General features: G+C 36.2%; 1 protein-coding gene across 5 annotated transcripts in view; it reads left to right on the top strand.

Annotated features, from left to right (window-relative positions):
- Positions 1–26,509, top strand: part of APLF (aprataxin and PNKP like factor) — a 103,848-nt gene that overhangs the window by 14,829 nt on the left and 62,510 nt on the right. For 3 of the 5 annotated variants that reach the window (XR_006343467.1, XM_043917608.1, XM_043917609.1), the window contains exons 2-3: positions 577–648; positions 18,878–19,050. Coding sequence is in view for 4 of the 5 variants with exons in the window: in XM_043917608.1 (XP_043773543.1) it covers positions 577–648; positions 18,878–19,050 (245 nt within the window). In the remaining variant the exon portion in view is untranslated. The remainder of the gene's footprint in view (positions 1–576; positions 649–18,877; positions 19,051–26,509) is intronic. The other 2 variants (XM_043917610.1, XM_043917611.1) reach the window with 2 other exon arrangements.

Genomic DNA, 26,509 nt, shown 5'->3' with positions numbered 1-26,509 from the left:
TTCACTGTAAATATTTGGTTCTCACTGCTCTTCCTGTTTTCCTGCCCTCTTAACTGCTGCTCATGGCTCAAGTGCAGGTCTGCTTGATTGGGTCTGCCTGACCCCAGTGCTTATAGTCAAACCTTTTACATTTACCAGACTGCTGCTTGTTAAGATCTTTTGTCATTATAACACACGGTATATTTTCTGTATTTGAAATGTTTCCTGATACATACATATTATATAGATTTTTTTCTTTCTCATCTTGTTAATTTTATTGATAATCCCTGCTAAAGATATGTCTTGAAACGATCGTGAAAGGTTTTGGGATCTCTTAGGTTCCAAGCTTGAGTCTCTGCTTCACTATTTATTTTTCTGTGACTTTGGGGAGGCCTCTTAATCTCTGAGTTGTTTGCGATATGTATTCAGCAAGGACAGTCATTTCAATATACAGTCATTGAATGAGTAATAGATTTCATATCTAGTCTACTAATTTCAGAAACATTGCTGTGGGGTTTTTTGTTGTTATTGTTTTTTTTGTTTGTTTGTTTTAGGAAGGTGGCTGTGTTTGAAATGTTAATTTTTTCCCCCCTGTAGATAACAGATAAGAGAGTGTCCAGAAGACATGCCATTCTTGAAGTGGTGGGTGGTAAGCTTCGAATCAAACCGGTAAATATGTCATTAATGATTTATTTTAACCTTTTCTCTCTCACCTTTTTCAAGCTCCTGATTGGAGGGGCTTATCCTTAAAGTTATGAAAATAGGGAATTAATGTTAGAGTGTGTTTCCCTTATTGCCAGAAGATAACTGGGAGATAAAGATCTAAACTGTTTAAGCTTCTTTTTTTCCCATGGGGCAGTGCTACATTTAAGTAGTTAGGATTTTATTGAAAGGTGACTACCAGTTCATGTATGCATTACGATTTTGTTCATGAGTGGATATTACAAAGAAGATTCTATAAGAAAGTACCTACTGTGTAATGGTTAGTTTTGGGGGGATGGGACAGCAACCAAAGTCACTTAAGTGTTCTAGGCTTGTTTTAGTGGATTTCTATACCTAGGATATTTGCCAAATTGGCTTAAAAAAGATGCTTAGTTGGAGCTGTCCATCCCTGGATGAAAGGTATTCAGATATATTCTGAACTTCTATGACTATTTAAAAGAGTATTGATAATGTAAAATAACTAAAGGTGATTTTATTAATGGAAAATTTCTTCTTTGAGTTAAACTTCATCCGCTATAAAGTGGGTCAGATTTCTGTATGGGAGTTTAATCAATGCTTAATCAGAGAAGGCACCTTTTAGAAAACAGTCTTCACCTTACTTGGTCTTTAGTTAGATTGTGCTTATATAAGTAAACAGTTGTTTTTTGAGCACCAAATCGTGGTAGATACAAAATTAGAAGTTAGAGCAAATATTTCACGTTAGGTTATAGATATAAAACTAAAATTTGGGATGATAACATTTATTTACTTAAATTATACCTTTGTTTGTCTTTTAAATATTATCTGGTATAATTTTACTGAACTTTTAGTGTGTGAATTATATACATGAAAAAAAGGTAAATAATTTTACGCTTTTCTTGATACTGTTGTTTTTGACAGCTTAGAATGTCTCATTCTACATAGTAAGTTGTTTAGTGGGAAGTAGAACTCAGGTTCTTTGAACCCTATGCAGTAGGGTTTTTTTTTTCCCATCACATTTTCCAAGTCAGGATTTTTTTACCATTTGGTGTTCTTTAAAAAAAAAAAATTCATGGAGTTAAAACCAATTGTTGATTTATCTTCACAAAATATTTTGGTGCTTTCAGTTGAATAGAGCTTTAGAACCGAAAGCAATCTTTAATTCAGGTTTATGTATGTGCTCATTTGATTGCGGCCAGAACTGTCATTGCCTATCAGTGGAGAAGAGAATTTCTTATCAGTAAATGGTACTGGGACAGTTTGTTGTTTGTTTGGGGAAAAAAAATTAGACCTTGTACCTCAAACCATACATAAAAATCAATTCCAGCTAAATTAAATGTGAAAGTCAGAATTATAAAACTATTAGAAAATATAAGAGAAAACCTTTATGACCTTAGAGTAGGGAAATATTTTTTTTTTTTTAATTTTTTTATTAGTTGGAGGCTAATTACTTCACAACATTTCAGTGGGTTTTGTCATACATTGATATGAATCAGCCATAGATTTACACTTATTCCCCATCCCGATCCCCCCTCCCATCTCCCTCTCCACCCGATTCCTCTGGGTCTTCCCAGTGTACCAGGCCCGAGCACTTGTCTCATGCATCCCACCTGGGCTGGTGATCTGTTTCACCATAGATAGTATACATGCTGTTCTTTTGAAACATCCCACCCTCACCTTCTCCCACAGAGTTCAAAAGTCTGTTCTGTATTTCTGTGTCTCTTTTTCTGTTTTGCATATAGGGTTATCGTTACCATCTTTCTAAATTCCATATATATGTGTTAGTATGCTGTAATGTTCTTTATCTTTCTGGCTTACTTCACTCTGTATAAGGGGCTCCAGTTTCATCCATCTCATTAGGACTGGTTCAAATGAATTCTTTTTGACGGTTGAGTAAAATTCCATGGTGTATATGTACCACAGCTTCCTTATCCATTCATCTGCTGATGGGCATCTAGGTTGCTTCCATGTCCTGGCTATTATAAACAGTGCTGCGATGAACATTGGGGTGCACGTGTCTCTTTCAGATCTGGTTTCCTCAGTGTGTATGCCCAGAAGTGGGATTGCTGGGTCATATGGCAGTTCTATTTCCAGTTTTTTAAGGAATCTCCACACTGTTTTCCATAGTGGCTGTACTAGTTTGCATTCCCACCAACAGTGTAAGAGGGTTCCCTTTTCTCCACACCCTCTCCAGCATTTATTGCTTGTAGACTTTTGGATAGCAGCCATCCTGACTGGTGTGTAATGGTACCTCATTGTGGTTTTGATTTGCATTTCTCTAATAATGAGTGATGTTGAGCACCTTTTCATGTGTTTGTTAGCCATCTGTATGTCTTCTTTGGAGAAATGTCTGTTTAGTTCTCTGGCCCATTTTTTGATTGGGTCATTTATTTTTCTGGAATTGAGCTGCAGGAGTTGCTTGTATATTTTTGAGATTAATCCTTTGTCTGTTTCTTCATTTGCTATTATTTTCTCCCAATCTGACGGCTGTCTTTTCACCTTACTTATAGTTTCCTTTGTAGTGCAAAAGCTTTTAAGTTTCATTAGATCCCATTTGTTTAGTTTTGCTTTTATTTCCAATATTCTGGGAGGTGGGTCATAGAGGATCTTGCTGTGATTTATGTCGGAGAGTGTTTTGCCTATGTTCTCCTCTAGGAGTTTTATAGTTTCTGGTCTTACATTTAGATCTTTAATCCATTTTGAGTTTATTTTTGTGTATGGTGTTAGAAAGTGTTCTAGTTTCATTCTTTTGCAAGTGGTTGACCAGTTTTCCCAGCACCACTTGTTAAAGAGGTTGTCTTTTTTCCATTGTGTATCCTTGCCTCCTTTGTCAAAGATAAGGTGTCCATAGGTTCGTGGATTTATCTCTGGGCTTTCTATTCTGTTCCATTGGTCTATATTTCTGTCTTTGTGCCAGTACCACACTGTCTTGATGACTGTGGCTTTGTAGTAGAGTCTGAAGTCAGGCAGGTTGATTCCTCCAGTTCCATTCTTCTTTCTCAAGATTACTTTGGCTATTCGAGGTTTTTTGTATTTCCATACAAATTGTGAAATTCTTTGGTCTAGTTCTGTGAAAAATACCGTTGGTAGCTTGATAGGGATTGCATTGAATCTATAGATTGCTTTGGGTAGAATAGCCATTTTGACAATATTGATTCTTCCAATCCATGAACACGGTATGTTTCTCCATCTGTTTGTGTCCTCTTTGATTTCTTTCATCAGTGTTTTATAGTTTTCTATGTATAGGTCTTTTGTTTCTTTAGTAGATATACTCCTAAGTATTTTATTCTTTTTGTTGCAATGGTGAATGGTATTGTTTCCTTAATTTCTCTTTCTGTTTTTTCATTGTTAGTATATAGGAATGCAAGGGATTTCTGTGTGTTAATTTTATATCCTGCAACTTTACTATATTCATTGATTAGTTCTAGTAATTTTCTGGTAGAGTCTTTAGGGTTTTCTATGTAGAGGATCATGTCATCTGCAAACAGTGAGAGTTTCACTTCTTCTTTTCCTATCTGGATTCCTTTTACTTCTTTTTCTGCTCTGATTGCTGTGGCCAAAACTTCCAACACTATGTTGAACAGTAGTGGTGAGAGTGGGCACCCTTGTCTTGTTCCTGATTTCAGGGGAAATGCTTTCAATTTTTCACCATTGAGGGTGATGCTTGCTGTGGGTTTGTCATATATAGCTTTTATTATGTTGAGGTATGTTCCTTCTATTCCTGCTTTTTGGAGAGTTTTAATCATAAATGAGTGTTGAATTTTGTCAAAGGCTTTCTCTGCATCTATTGAGATAATCATATGGTTTTTATCTTTCAATTTGTTAATGTGGTGTATTACATTGATTGATTTGCGGATATTGAAGAATCCTTGCATTCCTGGGATAAAGCCCACTTGGTCGTGGTGTATGATTTTTTTAATATGTTGTTGGATTCTGTTTGCTAGAATTTTGTTAAGGATTTTTGCATCTATGTTCATCAGTGATATTGGCCTGTAGTTTTCTTTTTTTGTGGCATCTTTGTCAGGTTTTGGAATTAGGGTGATGGTGGCCTCATAGAATGAGTTTGGAAGTTTACCTTCTTCTGCAATTTTCTGGAAGAGGTTGAGTAAGGTAGGTGTTAGCTCTTCTCTAAATTTTTGGTAGAATTCAGCTGTGAAGCCATCTGGTCCTGGGCTTTTGTTTGCTGGAAGATTTTTGATTACAGTTTCGATTTCCTTGCCTGTGATGGGTCTGTTAAGATCTTCTATTTCTTCCTGGTTCAGTTTTGGAAAGTTATACTTTTCTAAGAATTTGTCCATTTCATCCAAGTTGTCCATTTTATTGGCATAGAGCTGCTGGTAGTAGTCTCTTATGATCCTTTGTGTTTCAGTGTTGTCTGTTGTGATCTCTCCATTTTCATTTCTAATTTTGTTAATTTGGTTCTTCTCTCTTTGTTTCTTAATGAGTCTTGCTAATGGTTTGTCAATTTTGTTTATTTTTTCAAAAAACCAGCTTTTAGCTTTGTTGATTTTTGCTATGGTCTCTTTAGTTTCTATTGCATTTATTTCTGCCTTAATTTTTAAGATTTCTTTCCTTCTGCTAACCCTGGGGTTCTTCATTTCTTCTTTCTCTAATTGCTTTAGGTGTAGAGTTAGGTTATTTATTTGGCTTTTTTCTTGTTTCTTGATGTAAGCCTGTAATGCTATGAACCTTCCCCTTAGCACTGCTTTTACAGTGTCCCATAGGTTTTGGGTTGTTGTGTTTTCATTTTCATTCATTTCTATACATATTTTGATTTCTTTTTTGATTTCTTCTATGATTTGTTGGTTATTCAGAAGCGTGTTATTTAGCCTCCAGGTGTTTGAATTTTTAACAATTTTTTTCCTGTAATTGAGATCTAATCTTACTGCACTGTGGTCAGAAAAGATGACTGGAATGATTTCAATTTTTTTGAATTTTCCAAGACCAGATTTATGGCCCAGGATGTGATCTGTTCTGGAGAAGGTTCCGTGTGCACTTGAGAAAAAGGTGAAATTGATTGTTTTGGGGTGAAATGTCCTATAGATATCAATTAGGTCTAGCTGGTCCATTGTGTCATTTAAAGTTTGTGTTTCCTTGTTAATTTTCTGTTTGGTTGATCTATCCATAGTTGTGAGTGGGGTATTAAAGTCTCCCACTATTATTGTGTTACTATTAATTTCCTCTTTCATACTCGTTAGTGTTTGCCGTACATATTGCGGTGCTCCTATGTTGGGTGCATATATATTTATAATTGTTATATCTTCTTCTTGGATTGATCCTTTGATCATTATGTAGTGTCCTTCTTTGTCTCTTTTCACAGCTTTTATTTGAAAGTCTATTTTATCTGATATGAGTATTGCGACTCCTGCTTTCTTTTGGTCTCCATTTGCATGAAATATTTTTTTCCAGCCCTTCACTTTTAGTCTGTATGTGTCTCTTGTTTTGAGGTGGGTCTCTTGTAGACAGCATATATGGGGGTCTTGTTTTTGTATCCATTCAGCCAATCTTTGTCTTTTGGTTGGGGCATTCAACCCATTTACATTTAGGGTAATTATTGATAGGTGTGGTCCCGTTGCCATTTACTTTGTTGTTTTGGGTTCACGTTTATACAACCTTTCTGCATTTCCTGTCTAGAGAAGATCCTTTAGCATTTGTTGAAGAGCTGGTTTGGTGGTGCTGAATTCTCTCAGCTTTTGCTTATCTGTAAAGCTTTTAAATTCTCCTTCATATCTGAATGAGATCCTTGCTGGATACAGTAATCTAGGTTGTAGGTTATTCTCTTTTATTACTTTCAGGACGTCCTGCCATTCCCTTCTGGCCTGGAGGGTTTCTATTGATAGATCAGCTGTTATCCTTATGGGAATCCCTTTGTGTGTTATTTGTTGTTTTTCCCTTGCTGCTTTTAATATTTGTTCTTTGTGTTTGATCTTTGTTAGTTTGATTAATATGTGTCTTGGGGTGTTTCGCCTTGGGTTTATCCTGTTTGGGACTCTCTGGGTTTCTTGGACTTGAGTGGCTATTTCCTTCCCCATTTTAGGGAAGTTTTCAGCTATTATCTCCTCGAGTATTTTCTCATGGCCTTTCTTTTTGTCTTCTTCTTCTGGAACTCCTATGATTCGAATGTTGGGGCGTTTCACAGTGTCCCAGAGGTCCCTGAGGTTGTCCTCATTTCTTTTGATCCTTTTTTCTTTTTTCCTCTCTGCTTCATTTATTTCCACCATTTTATCTTCTACCTCACTTATCCTATCTTCTGCCTCCGTTATTCTACTCTTGGTTCCCTCCAAAGTGTTTTTGATCTCATTCATTGCATTGTTCATTTTTAATTGACTCTTTTTTATTTCTTCTAGGTCTTTATTAAACATTTCTTGTATCTTTTCAATCTTTGTCTCCAGGCTATTTATCTGTAACTCCATTTTGTTTTCAAGATTTTGGATCATTTTTATTATCATTATTCTAAATTCTTTTTCGGGTAGATTCCCTATCTCCTCCTCTTTTGTTTGACTTGGTGGGCATTTTTCATGTTCCTTTACCTGTTGGGTATTTCTTTGCCTTTTCATCTTGTTTAGATTGCTGTGTCTGGAGTGGACTTTCTGTATTCTGGAGGTCTGTGGTTGCTTTTTATTGTGGAGGATTTACCCAGTGGGTGGGGTTAGACGATTGGCTTGTCAAGGTTTCCCGGTTAGGGAAGCTTGCGTCAGTGTACTGGTGCGTGGAACTTGATTTCTTCTTTTTGGAGAGCAATGGAGTGCCCAGTAATGAGTTTTGAGATGGGTCTATGTGTTAGGTGTCACCTTGGGCAGCCTGTATGTTGACATTCGGGGCTATGTTCCTGTGTTGCTGGAGAATTTGCGTGGTATGTCTTGCTCTGAAACTTACTGGCTCTTGGGTGGTGGTTGGTTTCAGTGTAGGTATGGAGGCTTTTGGACGGTCACTTATTACTTAAAGTTCCATGTAGTCAGGAGTTTTCTGGTGTTCTCAGGTTTTGGGCTTAAGTTTCCTGCCTCTGGATTTCAGTTTTATTCTTCCTGTAGTCTCAGGACTTCTCCAACTATACAGCACTGATAATAAAACTTCTAGGTTAATGGCAAAAAGATTCTCCCCCGTTAGGGACACCCAGAGAGGTTCACAGAGTTACATGAACAGGAGAAAAGGGAGGAGGGAGATAGAGATGAGCAGGAGGAGAAAAAGGGGGACTCAAGAGGAGAGAGACAGATCTACACAGCTGTCTGTTCCCAGAGTGTTCTCCGTATCTCAGACACCTACAAGGATTCACAGAATTGGATTGGGAAGAGAAGGGGAAAGGAGGAAATAGAGGTGTTCTGAGGTAGAAAACAGAGAGTCAAGATTGGGAGAGAATAATCTTCGGTTTAAAGATAGGGCTTCTCTTTTTTTTTTTTTTTTTGTAAGGTTATAGTGTAGTGAAAATGAAAATGAAGAGTAGTAGAGGAGTACTAGAGGACTTTAAAAGAAATAAGAGAAAAAGAAAAATAGAAAATAAAAGAGAAAACGGAAAGGAAAAAAAAGAAAAAAGAAAAAGAAAAAAAAGAAAAAAAAACAAAAAAAAAGAAAGAAAGAAAAAAAAAAATTTTTTTTCCCCCTAATTAAAAAAATCGTAAAAATCTATGAAAATGAAAGTTAAGGAGTAATGGGGGAGTAATAGGGAATTTTAAAGGAAAATAAAAGAGAAAAAATAAAAAAGAAAAAATATAAAAAGAAAAAAAATTTTTTTTTTTTCCTTACTTAGAAAAAAAAAAGTAAAAATATATCTAGGAGTTTCTCTGGAGCTGTTGCGGTCAGTGTGGGTTCGGCTCAGTTTCAGATAGCTCCTCGTTCCAGCTTACACTTCTCGATATCTGCAGGGCCCTTCCGGTGAAGTCGGTGTTTTCTACAGGGATTTTAATCTGTTGCACCAGTCCCTTCTGAAGCGGTTCCCTTTGTTTATTTGGCTTCTGTTTGCCGGTCTCTTCAGAGCCTCATTTCCGCCCTGACACAGGCGGGCGGAGGTGGGCTCTTATTCAGGTAGCTAGTTCCGTTGCGCTGCTGGGAGGGGCTGACGCTGCGGGGATGGGCTGGCGCTGCGGGGCGGGGCTGATGCTGCGGGGAGGGGCTGGCCCTGCGGGGGCGGGCTGGCGCTGCCGGGAGGGGCTGACGCTGCTTTCTCCGTCTGCGCTGCTCAGGCTCCCGGCTGTTCTATACGGAGCGCGCCCCGCGCTGCGCTAGGTTCCAGCCCTCGGGTGTTACACAAAAGCGCGGAAGGAAAAGCTGCGCCTTCTCTCTGTGCCTTCCCCGTCAGAGCGGTCCAGGCAGCGAGGGGCTTGATGGGCGCACTATCCCCAGGTGTGGCGCACTCACTCCCTTCCGCGGACCCAGTCTCAGTTTCCGCTGGCGCCAGTCGGGTGTGCGCGCCTTCCGCCCTCTGCGTCCCCAGCCCCAGTCCCCGCCCACGCCGGTCGGGTGCCTGCGCCCTGTGTCTCGCCGCGACCTTCCCCTCCCCCCTGCCTCCTGCCTCCGGCGGGGCTGGGCCGGTCCGCAGCCTGCGAGCTCTTCTCGGGACTTTCTCCGTCCCTTTGTTCTGCGAACGGCCGGCAGTGTGTTCCGGCCGGTTAATTTTCTTTCTCTCTTTTGGTCTCCCACAGTTCAAGTTGGCACCTCACAGAAGCTCCCTCCGATTGTCCTCAGGGCACTCAGGCCCGGACCCTAGCCCAAGCAAGGCCGCCTAAGACTCCCTTCCCGGGACGGGTCTCCGTCCTTAGCTCTTTTGTCTCACTTTTTATCTTTTATATTTTGTCCTACCTCCTTTCGAAGACAATGGTCTGCTTTTCTGGGCGCCTGATGACCTCAGCTAGCGATCAGAAGTTGTTTTGTGAAGTTTGCTCTGCATTCAGTTATTCTTTTGATGAATTTGTAGGAGAGAAAGTGGTCTCCCCGTCCTGCTCCTCCGCCATCTTGGCTCCTCTCCGGGAAATATTTTTAAATAAGATATAAAAAGCAGAAACTGTAAAAGAAAGATTGGAAAGAAAAAGCCAATTACATTAAAATTAAGAACCTTTGCTGATCAAAATATAATGAAAATGAAAAATGCCACAGGGAGAAGATACTTAAAACATGTAAAATTGACAAAGGGATGATATCCAAAATTTATAGCAAATGCTTTCAATTAATAAGAAAAAGGTAATCCAGTAGAAAAATGGGCTGAAGACTTGAGTTTCACCTTACAGAAATGAAAATCTGATGGTTAGTAACATGAAAAGCAGGCGTACAGTCTTCTTATTAGCTGGGGAAATAAATGAAACCACAGTGAGATACCATTGTACACACAACAGATTGGCAAAAATACAAAGTCTAACAATTTAAGTGTTGGTGAGGATGTAGAACAAGTGGAATAGTGATGAACTGTGGTTGGGAGCTCAAATGGTGCAGCCACTTTGAAAAATAGCTTAGTGTTATTTCCAGAAGTTGAAAGCTTGTATTCCCTCCAAGCCAGACCTCATACATATACAGGATATATATAAGAGCTGTAAGAGTGAAATTGTATGATAGCAAAACACCAGAAGCGACAGAAATTTCCACCAACAGTAAGATCAATAAATATATTGTGATATGTTCACTTAATGAAATACCGAACAATGAAGATACTGTGAAAGCTGAGAAAATATAGATTAAAATCTGTAACAAAGTATTGAATGATGAAAGCATGCATTGGAAGAATATATAGTATGGCTCCATTTATATAAGATTAAAAATCCTGCAAAATTAACAATATATTCTGTGGTCAGACATAGGTGGTGAATAGGAAACCCTAAGTACAATAGTCAGGGTAGTTTTGTCTGAGGGAACTGAGAAGAGAGTGAATAGGAAAGACAGGGAACATCAAAGGTAATGGTAATATTCTTCTTAAACTGGGTGGTGGGTCTACACATATTACCTTACATTAGTTACTGCTCTGAAAAATTAATATGGAATATTTATAACATGAAAAAAGTTATGAATACTACAGCAGTTATTTCTGTAATGCCAGACTTCCAAACATTGGAAGATACAAGAAAAGTTTTTTTACGGAAATGTGCAGTTCTGGTACTAGAATTTGATTCCTCTTTTAGAAAAATATTTAATTGGGTTTTTGTTTTATTCCCAGAATTATTAAATTAACATTAGTTGAAGGAAAACTGACTCTTGGATTTAGTGACATATGTGTAGTTTCTTTGCTTTATGTAATGCTTGATTTCTTGTTTATATTAATATAGTGTCAATAAAATAACTATCCCCTTGAAATAGATTTATTTATTCAATCAGCCTCTTATTGTTGCTGTACCTTCAAGGTGTAATGTAGAGAAATTTAGAGGAATTCTAATACAGACTTTGGTAATGAAATTTAAGATCAGTAGTAATGAGTATGAGATGGACAGATAACTTCTAGTCTTTATCATAATGCTAAATATCACTTATTCTCTGTTCCTAGTCAATTTCAAATTATTTGATCTACTAAAGCAGATTATATATGCACTATAATAAAATGTTGAGAAGTTTTAGTTTAAAAAGCTTTGTAAAATTGCATAAATAAATGTAGCAAATATTTTGTTATGATGATCCCTTCCATAAGCTATATATTTCACAGTTATGTTTATGTAATTAAATATTGTAATGTTATGTGTAAGTAATTAAATATTTTTTTGCTTTCCCTCAAATTAAACAAAAAAGTAGCTTTGTCAGTGATACATGAATACAATTAGGGCAAGAGCTAATTTAGACTTTTAGATTGGATGAATCTGTCTTTTTTCCCCTTCTAATATTTCCCTTTAGAAAAGGCTGTAGCACTTAGTAGTTCTAGGAAATAGTGCATGAGGAGATAATATTAACTCATGAGGAGATGATGTTAGCTTTTTTGTGTGTCATTTAAATTTAATCTACAGTCTGGTATCAGCAGGGAGAAAATGCATTATGAAGGCAAAATGACAGTGTTCTCTATAAAAGACTGTATCACCAGTGGTTAGTTATATCCTCCGGGTGTTATTTCATTTTAATAAAAACTTACTTCTTGGTTCTTGGATGACTGAAGGAGTAATTCTGTAACTTTAAATTGCAAAGATATTTATTTTTTGCCATTTCATATTGGTTCTCAAAATATATAGCTTTGAGTGATTGTATTTTTCCTATTGCACAGTGAAATTTCTGAGTTGTTATTTTCATCCCATGAAATTAAGACTGTACTTGTAAAATAGCTATTACAGTAGCTTTTCCACGACTCATTTTGTTTATTTTTTTTATTTATGTATTTTTTTCCCAATAGCATTGACTTTTATTCACTCATGTTAAGTCACCTGAAATGGTATCTGTTGCATTTAAATGCTCATTAATGTAAATGGCTGAACAAAATCATTTGAATGGATATTCAATCCATTAAAAAAACTCAATATCCCACATAATTAAAGTCACTTCAACATAGCCTCATGACAACTCCCACACCAAAACAGTACTTTATTTTGTAGATTTTGACCCATTATTACTCCCGTGTTATTTATGGTCTTTTCAGCTGTCAAGCGTACAAGGTGAAGAAAAAATTTAGTTAGATGGGGGTTGCATCTGGAAAATAAAAGTTCAAGAGAATGAATATTTTGCCATGTTCAGTTAAAAGTGTGCAGTCTGTTACAGGTTGACACATTGATTGACCTGATTTATGCAGAATTAATAAGCTGTTCAGATAGTGTAGCTTTAGTATGCTGCACATGATACTGGCAGCCTGGGAGTTCATAGATGGACGTGGGACCCAGCAGATTTGAAACATGTATATGGAGTTTAAGAAATTTATTTTCCAGGTGCAACCCCCATCGAACTCATTTTGTTTAAAAAAAACAAACAACTTTCTAAATTAAAAAAAAAAACACACACTATTGAAGAGCTTTTTTAAATTTTTGACACATTAATCTTTCTTTAATATTTAATAACTCCAAGAGAAAGCTATAGGAAATTGATTTGTATTTTAGTTCCATTCCTTCGGGGATAATGCATCCTTTGTACCACTTTCAAGAATACAGCATACTCATTTAACTTCATATTTATAATCACATGGATCTGTGAAAAGGCACATACCTCATGTATACCTCTCATACAGGTAGCTTGTATCTTTTATTTACTGTGGGTTTAGGTTTGCCAGTATTTTCCCTGCCCTTTTCTGCTAGCCTCATTGAAGGAATCAGAGCCTTCCATCTTTTTTTGGTCTCAGAGTTTGAATTTTAAGAAGAATCTTTAAATACATTTAAGTCTGACTTGGGGAAAGAATTGGAAAGATTTTTAGTTATTGAATATATTTTTTAAATATAAGTCTAATTCAGTCTGCTTTTCTTTTTTGTTATTAAACACTTTTTAAACAGGCCACACGTGCACATAACATACATGCTTTTTTTAAAAAGTCAGTTTAGTGTACATTTAAGATAGTTGTCAATTTTGGCCATATTTATAAATATATTGATATTAAAGTATTTATAGTATTCTATTAATTTTTAAAAGTTTTGTTTTATGAGTACTTATGTCATTGTTTTCATTCCAAATATTCTATATATATTCTCCCTTTTTATTAATAGCACTAGATTTTTGTCTACTTTATTACTTAAAAAAACTATCTTTTGGATTTCTTGTATACATGGCTTTTTAGTTGGAGTGTACATAGTTTGACATAGTTTTTCTTTTTTTTTAGCTTACTGAATGAGTAATATTTATTTAGATGTTAATTATAGGATCAAACATCAGATCTCTTGAGATGTCACTTTTGTGCTTAGTTTTGGGATCTCCTGGTATGGACATTTTTAGGAAAAGAAAAAGATAATGATGGACCACACAGATTGGCCTACTTTGTGGATGGATTTGCTAAATGCTTAGTATTTAACCACCTACATTTAAATATTAAGTGCTTTCAGCTGAGGAAAAAATACTCAAGTTGATTTTTGTTTGACTTTGGGTTTTTGATGTCTTTTTAAAGACATATAATCAGTTTCCTTTCTTAAATATTTAACCTTTTCTTCTCTTAGAATTTTATGCTTTTGTATTTAACATCTTAGCTTTTGTAAACTTAGGGCTGTATCATTATATAATATTGTTTAGAGATTCATCTGAATCTTTCAAATACTCATTTTATCTTAACCTATGAGAAGGAAACCTCAGAGTTCAGGCAGAAACTCTGCATATTCGTATTTTGACTGTTGTCCTTCCCGATACCCAGCATTCCTCACTGGTTACCATGACATATCAAGAAAGGGTAGGCTTCACTTAAAAGGCTGAGGAATAACAGGGAACATTTCCAAGCCCAGCAACGTGCGAAAGCACTCAAAAGCTCTAACCGTATGCCAGAGCGCCACATTGAGAGAAAAATTAGGGGTGGCTGATAACATAATGAAAGGTTGTTTCAATTATAACTTAGAAACTATCAAACATTCACAGCTCTTTTTAGGAATATAATGTTGCATAAATTACACTGCATCTCTATTCTTATGCCATCTTGTTTGTAAAATTTTATATTATTATAGTTTGTAAAATGACTCTGACCCAGTGAAATAAAGTGAAAGTCGCTCAGTTGTGTCCGACTCTTTGCGACCCCATGGACTATGCAGTCCACGGGATTCTCCAGGCCAGAATACAGGAGTGGGTAGCCATTCCCTTCTCCAGGGGGATCTTCCCAAAACCCAGGGATCAAACCCAGGTCTCCCACATTGCAGGCGGATTCTTTACCAGCTGAGTCACAAGGGAAGCCCAGTGAAATAATTACCTACCAAATTTAAGGGCTTCCCGTAGTAGCTCAGAGGAGAGGGGAATGGCAGTACTCTTGCCTGGAAAATCCCATGGACGGAAGAGCCTGGTAGGCTGCAGTCCATGGGGTCGCTAAGAGCCGGACATGACTGTGCGACTTCACTTTCACTTTTTACTTTCATGCATTTGAGAAGAAAATGGCAACGCACTCCAGTATTCTTGCCTGGAGAGTCCCAGGGATGGAGGAGCCTGGTGGGCTGCCGCCTATGGGGTTGCACAGAATCGAACTCAACTGAAGCGACTTAGCAGCAGCAACAGCTAGTAGCACAGACAGTAAAGTCTGCCTGCAATGCAGGAGACCCGGGTTTGATCCCTGGGTCAGGAAGATGCCTTGGAGAATGAAATGGCAACCCATTCCAGTATTCTTGGCCTGGAGAATCCCATGGACAAAGGAGCCTGGTGGGCTACAGTCCACGGGGCCGCAAAGAGTCAGACACAACTGAGCGACTAACACACACCAAATATATATATATTCTATTTTTAATTTCTAATTCTATCCTTTCCTCCAAATTTTATTTTACTGCTTTTTTATCTTTTTCAGCACAGACAAGAAATAGAAATGTTTCCCCTTGCAGATACACCTGGGAAGGACTTAGATCCTCATGAAATTCAGTTGCTGGAACTAGATAAATTATATTCCTTGCAGCTTTCAGAGTTTTTTCTTTTTTAAAAATTGAGCTTATAGGTAGCAGTGCTTATTTTCCTGGCAGCTTTTACTTTAATACTCCCAATCCTGTAGTGGGTCTGCTCCCCACCCTACCTACCCCTCTACTCCCCCACTCCCCACCCCCCACACTAGCCACAGGCCTGGGTTAAATGTACTGTTTGGATGGTTTAGCTTCTAAAATATAGTCATTTTCCATACACACCGAGGAAGCCAGATCTGAAAGAGACACGTGCACCCCAATGTTCATCACAGCACTGTTTATAATAGCCAGGACATGGAAGCAACCTAGATGCCCATCAGCAGACGAATGGATAAGGAAGCTGTGGTACATATACACCATGGAATATTACTCAGCCATTAAAAAGAATTTAGCTAAATACTTTCTGATTCCTCTACCCAAATTCTATGATTCTGTGGTTAATTTAAAAGTATATTATGGTATTTGAGCAGATGAAGTCATATGAAGTTACAGCTAATGTTACTTGTGTGATTTTCTTGGAATTTTGAAAGCTAGTAAGCTCATGTGCTGAGCTATTGGCCACCAGGAGCTTTTTAGAGGATGAAAGTGGATTCTGTTTAAAATTTAGTTTACCTAATTGTATAGATTATAATTTTAAAAAATCATACAATATGGTGTCTTGTAGAAAATGGAATTAACCAATTTTAGGGATGAATCTATTTAAGTGACTCAACAGGTAGCATTTTTAGTAAGTACTTTGGATTGCCAGCCTCACTTCTTGTAGTAAACTATTTGGAACCATTCCTGAGATTATTCATTTAATGACTGACAGTTGAAATATCATTGATTCTTCCTGTTACTAGAGACACCTGTAGTCATTTTAATCATAGACTGTAAGAACTGTGGTAGATAATTATCTGCACCCTGGGACCTTAGAGTCTAGTGGTGATTTGTCAGATGATTATAGGTAATCTTTGACTGATAGAAACTGGTTCCAGTAGTTTAACGAGAAAGGTGGTTGGGATAAGACATTACTGAGGCTGTAGTAAACAATAGAGCATTTTTGAGTAGGTCTTAATGATTGGATCAAAGATTGTATGTATAGGGCAAAGATTTTGGTGTATGAAGGTGGAAGTTGGGGATGGAAACCTCTGTAGGTTTATGAAGATCCTTCATTTCTATGCTTTTTTATATTGGAGAAGCCTTAGAGGGCTTATGTAGAAAAATGTAAAAAGTAATCTGGGAAGCTGTGAGGGGATAGAAGACTGGGAGACTTGATGTGATGTTAGCACAAGTAAGAAATGTACACAGTGGGTAAGAGCTTGAACTAGGGCCATGACTGCAAATGGTAAAGAGAAATGGACCTGGTATTCTTCAGAGGTAAATGATCTGGAACTTGACATTTGAATGGAATGAAAAAAGGTTATAGATGTTGAGTAAAAGTTTGTGGATATTTTGCTGTGGCTTAATATAGAAACTAAGTCAGAATATATTTACCCTTTAAATACCCTATTCTTTTTCTGTAGAAATAGACATTTTTAAAAAATAAATCAAAAATATAATGGAAAGTAATATACCAAAGTTAATAACAGTATTTGCTTCATGTTTATAATAATATTCTAAACTTACTTATATTTTACTTAGTTTGTATTCCATAAATGATTAAGATTTTTTAAAAGAGAAAGTAACTATATTTAATAAAAATTTTAAACTGAGTTTCCCAATGGAAAGAAAATTTTTGAGGGGTAAAAAGAAAAAAAATACTAATGCATTTCTAGAACTTCAAAATACATTTAAAAAGAAGCCTATTATAAGCTTTCTTAATTTTTCTCTAATTAGTATTTTTTACAGTAGTAACAGAAGGTTTTACCTTTTGAATTTATACTCAGTTCAAGTCTTTTCAAACTCACGGTGAATAAGACATATCTTAACACCTATAGATAGTTTAAATGGTTGGGGTCAGAAAAGGTTTTAATGTATGAATGAAAATATGCTTCTGTCTCAAGATACATTCAGTTCAGTCGCCCAGTTGTGTCTGACTCTTTGCAACCCCATGAAAATCGCAGCATGCCAGGCCTCCCTGTCCATCACAGACTCCCAGAGTTTACTCAAATACATGTCCATTGAGTCGGTGATGCCATCCAGCCATCTCATCCTCTGTCGTCGTCTTCTCCTCCTGCCCCCAATACCTCCCAGCATCAGGGTCTTTTCCAATGAGTCAACTCTTCGCATCAGGTGGTCAAAGTATTGGAGTTTCAGCTTCAGCATCAGTCCTTCCAGTGTTCATTGGACTGGTTGGATCAGATCACCCAGGACTGATCTCCTTCAGGATGGACTGGTTGGATCTCCTTGCAGTCCAAAGGACTCTCAAGAGTCGTCTCCAACACCACAGTTCAAAAGCATCAATTCTTCGGTGCTCAGCTTTCTTCACAGTCCAATTCTCACATCTATACATGACCACTGGAAAAACCATAGCCTTGACTAGACGGACCTTTGTTGGCAAAGTAATGTCTCTGCTTTTTAATATGCTGTCTATGTTGGTCATAACTCCTTCCAAGGAGTAAGCATCTTTTAATTTCATGGCTGCAATCACCATCCGCAGTGATTTTGTAGCCCCAAAAAATAAGGTCTGACACTGTTTCCACTGTTTCCCCATCTATTTGCCATGAAGTGATGGGACCAGATACCATGATCTTAGTTTTCTGAATGTTGAGCTTTAAGCCAATTTTTTCACTCTCCTCTTTCACTTTCATCAAGAAGCTTTTTAGTTCCTCTTCACTTTCTGCATTAATGAATTATAAATAGAAAAATTGAGAATGTTCAGCATATGTCAATCTCAAGGTGATGTTTATGTTGCTGTGCTGGAGAGATGGTTGATGTCTCCAGAAAAAAATGTCATTTAAACTGATAAAGTAGACAGATGGGCGGTAGGGGGAGTTGCTCTATATAAAATTCTTAAAAAAAAAAAGAAAAGAAAATATGCATTAATGTGGATTGCTTTGTTATATGCTAAAGCTTATTTATTTAAAAGACCCAGTAGTATGGATGACAAGAAGGCTATCTGGAAATGGCTACTTTCAGTTTGATTCTAGTTAGAATTTTTAAGATGCCTTTCAATAGGTCTTAGTTATGGAGGCAGCTCTCCTTGTCTTTGCTAACATGAGGTAATTAGTGGAAACATAACTCAAAATAGTGGCTATTGTAATAGTTTTGACAGTGAGATATATTTGCTTCTTGCAATTTGAATATGGATGATGATCTTCAGAGGGGAGTTTCATTGAAACAAAATAAGATTCTTCTGTGAGGATTTTTTTTTTTTAAATAAGGTATGTTGTTTGCTTGAGAAATTTGGTCAGAATTTTCCTTCCCATAGATTCTCATTTTTAATTATAGTAATTCTTAGGGGAAAATAAACAGTAAAGAATTTTCAAGGGATTAGTGAATTTTGGATAAAAATTGGGGGACGCAGTTTCCCTACTGATAGTTATTTTTCATGTTTCTCTTTCCAATGTCCAGTCATCTCTCAAGCAAAGTATCTTTTAACCAGTTAATTAATAACTTTGCTTTTTTCTTTGATTCCTAGAGAAATCAGAAGTATAATACAACTAATTTTTTGTATGGTTAGATTATAATTATGTGGTTCCTTGAAGTGCCAAATTTATTAGACTTTTCAGTGTAAATTTATACTTAAAATTGTTTTGACACTAAAATTTTGAATCAGTTCATATTTAGTTGTATTTTTGTCATGATTTTGAATTATAACATCACTGTATTCTGTTTTTTAAATTTGTTAGCTACACACAAATCCATGTTTTTATCAGTCTTCTGAGAAGAGCCAGCTCTTACCATTGAAGACAAATATGTGGTGCTGGTTGAATCCTGGAGATCGTTTTTCTTTCTTAGTTGACAAATACATTTTCTGTGTCTTGTCTACACATTCTGAAATGGAAATGGAGTGTACTTTAAGGTAAGATTGCCTGATGAAGTGTGATTAAAGTAATGATATTTGTAATCTAATTCCTCAGTTATCCACAAAAGCTTCAGTTGAAACCACTCTAAAATTTAAATATGGTGGCAGTGTAGGTCTTTCTTGATGTGTGTGTGTGTGTGAGTGTGTTTCTAGAAAACAGTTGGTTTTGGAAGCTTATGCCTCAGTAGTGATTGCTTCTATATATTGCATCTTTTACAAACACTGTGTTTAGAATGCTTTTTCCATCAAATAATAATCAGGATATTTAATGTGAAACTGACTATACTTTCTTAATCTTTTCTTTTTTTAACTTTAAAAATTTTCTTAAGGTATTAACCTCTGGTTTAGACTATACTTGTGTAATTCCTCTTTCTTATAAGAATAACAGAAAATATAAAATAGGGAAACTGATGAAATGAGGCATTACAATAAATAGCTGATGTAAAGTTATAATTAATGCAGTGAGTTTTATTGAGGCAGTCATTAGCAGATTATTTGCCTTTGTTTAGCTTTTAAATTATAGAATATTTAAATTGGACCTATAGAAGTAGATGGGCAAAATTAGATAGAGTATGTTCTTTGATTGCATTGGTATTAAATTAAAAATCAATAAAAATACAATATCTAGGAAGATCTTCAAGTATTTTGAAATTAAGCAGCACGTACCAAGTAGCCCATGGGTCCAAGAGAAATCTCAAGGGCAATTAGGAAACATTTTGAACAAAATAATACTGAAAGCATAACAGAAACATTTATGACAGTAGGCATTAGAGGAAAATTTATATTAAATACTTTTATTAGGAGAGAGGAAAGCTATATAATGAATGCTATATGCTTCTACTTTTAGAAGATTGACAATCAGGAGTAAATTAATCCCAAAAAGGAAATAATAAGAAAAATAAGACTAGAAATCTGTGAATAGAACATAGACAAATAACAAAGAAAATCAACAAAGCCTAAAGTTAGTTCTTTGAAAAGACTGATAAAATTGATGAGACCTTAGTAAGGCTTACTAAAGAAAAAAAAAGCTGGGAAACAAATTATCAATACCAGAAGTGGAACAGGGGGTATCACTACTGATCCTGCAGAACTTGAAAGAATAATGAAGAAATTATTCTTTAAAATTCTATGGGAGTAAAATTGATGGCCTAAATGAATACATAACATTTCTTGAAAAACACAATTTACAAAAACTGACACAGGAAGAAATAGAAAATCTGATGAATCCTATATTCATTAAAGAAATTGAGTTCCTAATTTAAGAATTTCCCACAAGGAACTTCACCAGTGAATTCTTTTTAACTGACAAGGAATAAATAATACCACTATTATACTTTTTTCTCCAAAATAGAAGAGAGTACACTTCACCACTCATTTTATGAAGCTTTTATAATCCTAATAGCAAAATCAGATAAGAACATTACAAAAGAAGTAAATATAGACACAAATTCCTTATAAGAAAATATTTACAAGTCACAACCAGCAATGTGTAAAAAGACCAAGTGAAATTTGAGAACTGCAAGGTGAGTTTATCATGTAAAAATCAATCAATGAAATTTTCTATAACAGATTAAAGAACTGTCATTTCAGTAGATGCATAAAAGCAGTTGTGACAAAAATTTAATACATGTTCATGATTAATTTTTAAAAACCTTAGAGAAAACTTGGAAAAGAAGGAAGTTTCCATCCTATAAAAAAATACTTAATAGTGAAGTATTGGAAAGTTCTCTCCCTACTGTTGGGGGCAAAACAGAGATATCCATTTACTGGAGGTCCTAGCCAATCCAGTAAATCAAGAAAAAGAAACAAAGGGCATCCTATTGAAAGAAGCAAAACTGTCTTTATTTGCAGATGACATTATTGTCATCACTCTAAATTCTTTCTGATAGGTTCCCTGTTTCCTCTCCATATATTAAGTTCTTGTAGTTTTTACCTTGCTCCTTCATCTGTAACATATATATATATATATATATAAAATATATAGTCTTTTATTTCTTTTTGTTTTTGATGGATGGGATTGTGTTCCTGTCTTACTAGTTCTTTGAGGTTTCCAGCAGTAGAGTTTGCAGGCAGTTGGGTGTGGAGATGTGAACCTCTGGGATACCTCAGTCCAGTTAATCTCTCTTTACTTTTATAATACATGTCGAAATATTTTAAAATTTGAATAAGAATAGAAAACATGTGCTTTGTGTAAGTTATAAGGACCCTGATTTCATTATAAACTTTTTCTTCCAACCAGCTATGAATTTAAGAAAGAGGTTTGAAGAACAAAATAACAGTGCAAAAGCTTGTCGTTTCTTCAGGTTCTCATTTTACTCATGCTAGCATGCTTTTCATGTAGTATTTAGAGTCTGTATAAATAAAGCCCGTTCATAACTGACTTAGAGCTTATGGGTATATACACATTAGCTCTAGTGTGTTCATTTTTCACTCTGTATATGAATTTGTACAATAATGAGATTATTGTACGAAAAGCTGTACTTTTTTCACAACTCAAAGTAAGAGAAAGTGAAAAAAAAGTTTTATATTTTAGTTCAATTAAATTATGACGTATTCCATATAGAAGGGCCAACGTTAATTTTGCATTCCTGTTGCCTTCCCAGTAGTGGGTGCTTAGCAGCCATTTTGTTGTTCGGTTGCTCAGTCATGTCCGACTCTTTGCAACCCCATGGGCTGCAGCACGCCAGGCCTCTCTGTCCTTCCCTATCTCCCAGAGTTTGCTTAAACTCATGTCCATTGAGTTGATGATGACATCCAACCATCTCATCTTCTGTTGCCCCCTTCTCCTCCTTGGTTTCTTGAATACATGAATGAAATACTTTATAATATTTTCCTCATCTGAATCTCATTGCTGGTAAGCAAGTACAACATTATCTCTCTGGAGTGATTGTTTTCTTTAAAACATTCTTGAGGAAAGGGAAGTAAATCATTTGTACCAAATTATTTTTTCTTTCAAATTGTTAAAGTGCTCAATACTTAGTTTCCATTTAAATAGCTACTTTTAATCACTATTTAATTTTGGACAAAATAATGAAATGTTGATGAAAATGCCATTGTAGTATGAAAACATGCATGTTTATAATTTATTTATAATTATTTTAAACTTTTAGGTCTAGCTCATTCATATTAATATATTTTGTATTAAAGACAAAATATATAACTTATATTTAAATACAACAGACTATAGTTTTAAAAATAATTGCCAAAACAATCTTTATTTTTGTTGAGCTAAAACTATTTACATATTTATTTTTGGCTGTGCTGAGTCTTTGTTGCTGTGTGTGGGCTTTCTCTAGTTCCGGTGAGTGCAGGCTGCCGTTTGTTGTAGTACATGGTCTTCTTACTGTGGTGGCTTCTCTTGTTGCGGACCACGGGCTCTAGGTGCATAGGCTTCAGTAATTGTAGCACGCAAGTACTGGACTTCCAAGCAATCTTTAAAAGGAAGAAAAGAGTTGGAAGATTCACACTTCTCAGTTTCAAAACCAGCTACAAAGCTATAGTAATCAAGACAGTGTGATACTTGTGTAGGAAAGACATATGGATCAATGGAATAGAATTGACAGTCCAGAAATAAACCCTTGCACTATGGCCAATTAATTTACAATGAGAGTGCCAAAACAATTAAATGGAGAAAAGAATAACAAATGGTGCTGAGACAAATGCAAAATACTCCTACTTCACACCATATAAAAATAGATCAGAGACCTAACTAAAAGAGCTAAAACTATGAAATCCATAGGAAAAAACACTTGGATTAGGCAGTGATTTCTTAGATGTAACACCAAAAGCACAAGCAAGCAAAAAAGTAGATAAATTGGGCTTTATCACAATTAAAAACTTCTGTACTTCTAAGGATGTCATCAAGAATGTAAAAAGATTGCCCTCAGAATGAGAGAAAATATTTGCAAGTCATGTATCTGATAAGGGACTTCTATCCAGAATATATAAAGAACCTTTATAATTCAGTAATAAGAGAACCCAATTTCCAAAATGCATACTGGACTTGAGTAGACATTTCTTCAGAGGAGGTACCCAACTGGCCAATAAGCACATGAAAAAAGATGCTCAACATGAAATATAAATGAAAGCCACAATGAGCTCCCATTTCACATTCATTAGGATAGCTACAGTAAGACAGATAGTAAGAAGTGCTGGTGAGGTTATGGAGAGATTGAAACTCATATATTTTGGTAGTGGGGTTGCAAGTCTTTACTGCATCTGTGGAACTCATTCTGGCAGTTCCTCAGAATTTTAAATGTAGAGTTACTTGTGACCCAGTAATTCTACTCCTAGGAATATACACAAAAGAACTGAAACCAACTGTATACACAAAAACTTGTATGATTCTATCTATATGAAGTGTCAGAAAATGTACATGCCTAGAGACAGAAAGTAGATGGCAGTTGCCAGGGCTGGAGAAGAGAATAAGTGACTGCTAATGCATATGGTGTGAAAGTGCTGCAGTCAGTATGTCAGCACATTTGGAAAACTCAGCAGTGGCCACAGGACTGGAAAAGGTCAGTTTTCATTTCAATCCCAAAGAAAGGCAATGCCAAGGAATGCTCAAACTACTGCACAATTGCACTCGTCTCACAAGCTAGTAAAGTAATGCTCAAAATTCTCCAAGCCAGGCTTCAGCAATATGTGGACCGTGAACTTCCAGATGTTCAAGCTGGTTTTAGAAAAGTCAGAGGAACCAGAAATCAAATTGCCAACATCCGCTGGATCATCAAAAAAGCAAGAGAGTTCCAGAAAAACATGTATTTCTCCTCTGGTGACTATGCCAAAGCCTTTGACTGGGTGGACCACAACAAACTGTGGAAAATTCTTAAAGAGATGGGAATACCAGACCACCTGACCTGCCTCCTGAGAAACCTTTATGCAGGTCAGGAAGCAACAGTTAGAACTGAACATGGAACAACAGACTGGTTCCAAATAGGAAAAGGAGTAGGTCAAGGCTATATATTGTCACCCTGCTTATTTAACTTTTATGCAGAGTACATCATGAAAAACGCTGGGCTGGAAGAAGCACAAGCTGGAATCAAGATTGCCAGGAGAAATATCAATAACTTAAGATATGCAGATGACACCACCCTTATGGCAGAAAGTGAAGAGGAACTAAAAAGCCTCTTGATGAAAGTGAAAGAGGAGAGTGAAAAAATTGGCTTAAAGCTCAACATTCAGAAAACTAAGATCATGGCATCTGGTCCCATCACTTCATGGCAAATAGATGGGGAAACAGCGGAAACAGTGTCAGACTTTATTTTTTTGGGTTCCGAAATCACTGCAGATGGTGATTGCAGCCATGAAATTAAAAGACGCTACTCCTTGGAAGGAAAGTTACGACCTACTTAGATAGCATACTAAAAAGCAGAGACGTTAGTTTGCCAACAAGGTCTGTTTAGTCAAGGCTATGGTTTTTACAGTGGTCGTGTATGGATGTGAGAGTCGGACTGTGAAGAAAGCTGAGCGCTGAAGAATTGATGCTTTTGAACTGTGGTGTTGGAGAAGACTGTTGAGAGTCCCTTGGACTGCAAGGAGATCCAACCAGTCCATCCTAAAGGAGATCAGTCCTGGGTGTTCACTGGAAGGACTGATGCTGAAGCTGAAACTCCAATGCTTTGGCCACCTCATTCGAAGAGTTGACTCATTGGAAAAGACCCTGATGCTGGGAGGGATTGAGGGCAGGAGGAGAAGGGGATGACAGAGGATGAGATGGCTGGGTGGCATCACCGACTCGATGGACATGAGTTTGAGTAAACTCCAGGAGTTGGTGATGGACAGGGAGGCCTGGCATGCTGGGATTCATGGGGTCTCAAAGAGTCAGACACGACTGAGCGACTGAACTGAATGGATATGGAATTTCTTTTTGAGACAGTGAATACATTCCAAAATTAGATATTTGTGATGATTGTACAACTCTGTGAATATACTGAAAACTACTAAATTTTATACTTTAGAAGCATGAATTTCATGATTATGTAAATTATGTCTTGATCACTATTGCCAAAGAAAAGGAGAATTCATTTATCTTTGTTTATTTAAATTCCAAGTTTTTAATTTTTAACAAATTCTAGTTCACTGTATTATAAATCTGTGATAGTTGATTGCTCGAGGAAGTATTATTTGAAGCTAAAAATAGGAAGATATTCATGTTACAGTGGCAATATTTATATTTAAATAAAAGTGTACTAAACTCATTTGTACTTTGACCTGTTTGGAACTAAATGTTAAATAGAATTTTTTGGGGGGTCGGGTTTTTTGTTCTTATGTCTATTCTTGGTAAATACTAAAAAATTTCCCTATGGCCATAGGATGTATATTAGTGGATTTATGTCAGAATAGAAAAACTAGAAATGGAATGGATGATGTTGCTCAATTTCTAACACTGTAAGTTGTGAAAAGCCATAACATTTCTCTAGAGTGTTTCTTAATATTTTTCAAATAAAATAAATGTTAAGAAAATTTGAGGGAAAAAATTAGAATTTGGAAGCACGCCTGTGTGTTGAGAGTAAAAGATTTGACTATTTTGTGGGAGTGCAGTTTTATGGGTAAAACTATTATACATTTTTAACTCCGAATCCCCTGTATCTGGCGTAGTATCTAACATGCACTAGGTATTTTTAAAATATTTATTGAATGAACAAAAACTGTAGTGTTACACAGAAACTTAGTCTAAGTTTTTTTTTTGACTGATTCCTGCCGTGAATTCAAGTCTGCCTTTGAGGGAGGTTATTACTAGGAGATAACACAAAACAAATAAGATAAGCCACTAATTATTCTCAGCTAGACAAATTTTAAAAATCTTATATCTTTCATTTTAAAAATTTCCCTTTTACTGAGAAACATTTTACACATAGTAAAATTTACCCCCTTTAAATGTATAATTTGATGTAGTTTGACAAATTTATATAGTCACATAAGAACCACCACAATGAGATATAGAACATTTTAATTTCCCCCCAAAATTCCGTCTTGCCTCTTTGTGGTCATTCCTCTCCCCCACCCCAGCTTCTGGTGACTACTAGTCTGATTTCTGTCCTTTCAGCTTTACACCTTCAGAATGCCACATAAATGGTTTCATATGGTACGTACTTTTGTGTCTGGCTTCTTTCACTTAGCAAACTGCCTTTGAAATTCCCAAGATATTGTATAATCAGTACTTTTTTCCTTTTTATTTCTGAGTAGTATTTCCATCTACATTTTCAAATTGTCAAAAAGATAAGTTTGTTGATTCCTGTCTATGCATACATAAAGAATAATGATTTAGAACTTTGGGTAATCTTACCACACTTTGCAGCAAGTAGGAGGCAGTTAGTTTTGCTAGTATGTTCCACATATGACCTTGGATGCTCCTTTGTTGGACTGCTAGTTGGGAGATTTCACAAGTGGCTATAATGGCCAGGACCTCAGTAGCAGGTGTGTGTGAACTTGACCTCAGGGTTTTGTTTTTTCT

Source organism: Cervus elaphus, chromosome 11 (assembly GCF_910594005.1).
Source record: "Cervus elaphus chromosome 11, mCerEla1.1, whole genome shotgun sequence".
Lineage (NCBI taxonomy): Eukaryota > Metazoa > Chordata > Mammalia > Artiodactyla > Cervidae > Cervus > Cervus elaphus.
Note: the sequence above shows the minus strand (reverse complement) of the source record. Positions and strands in the feature narration are given on the sequence as shown.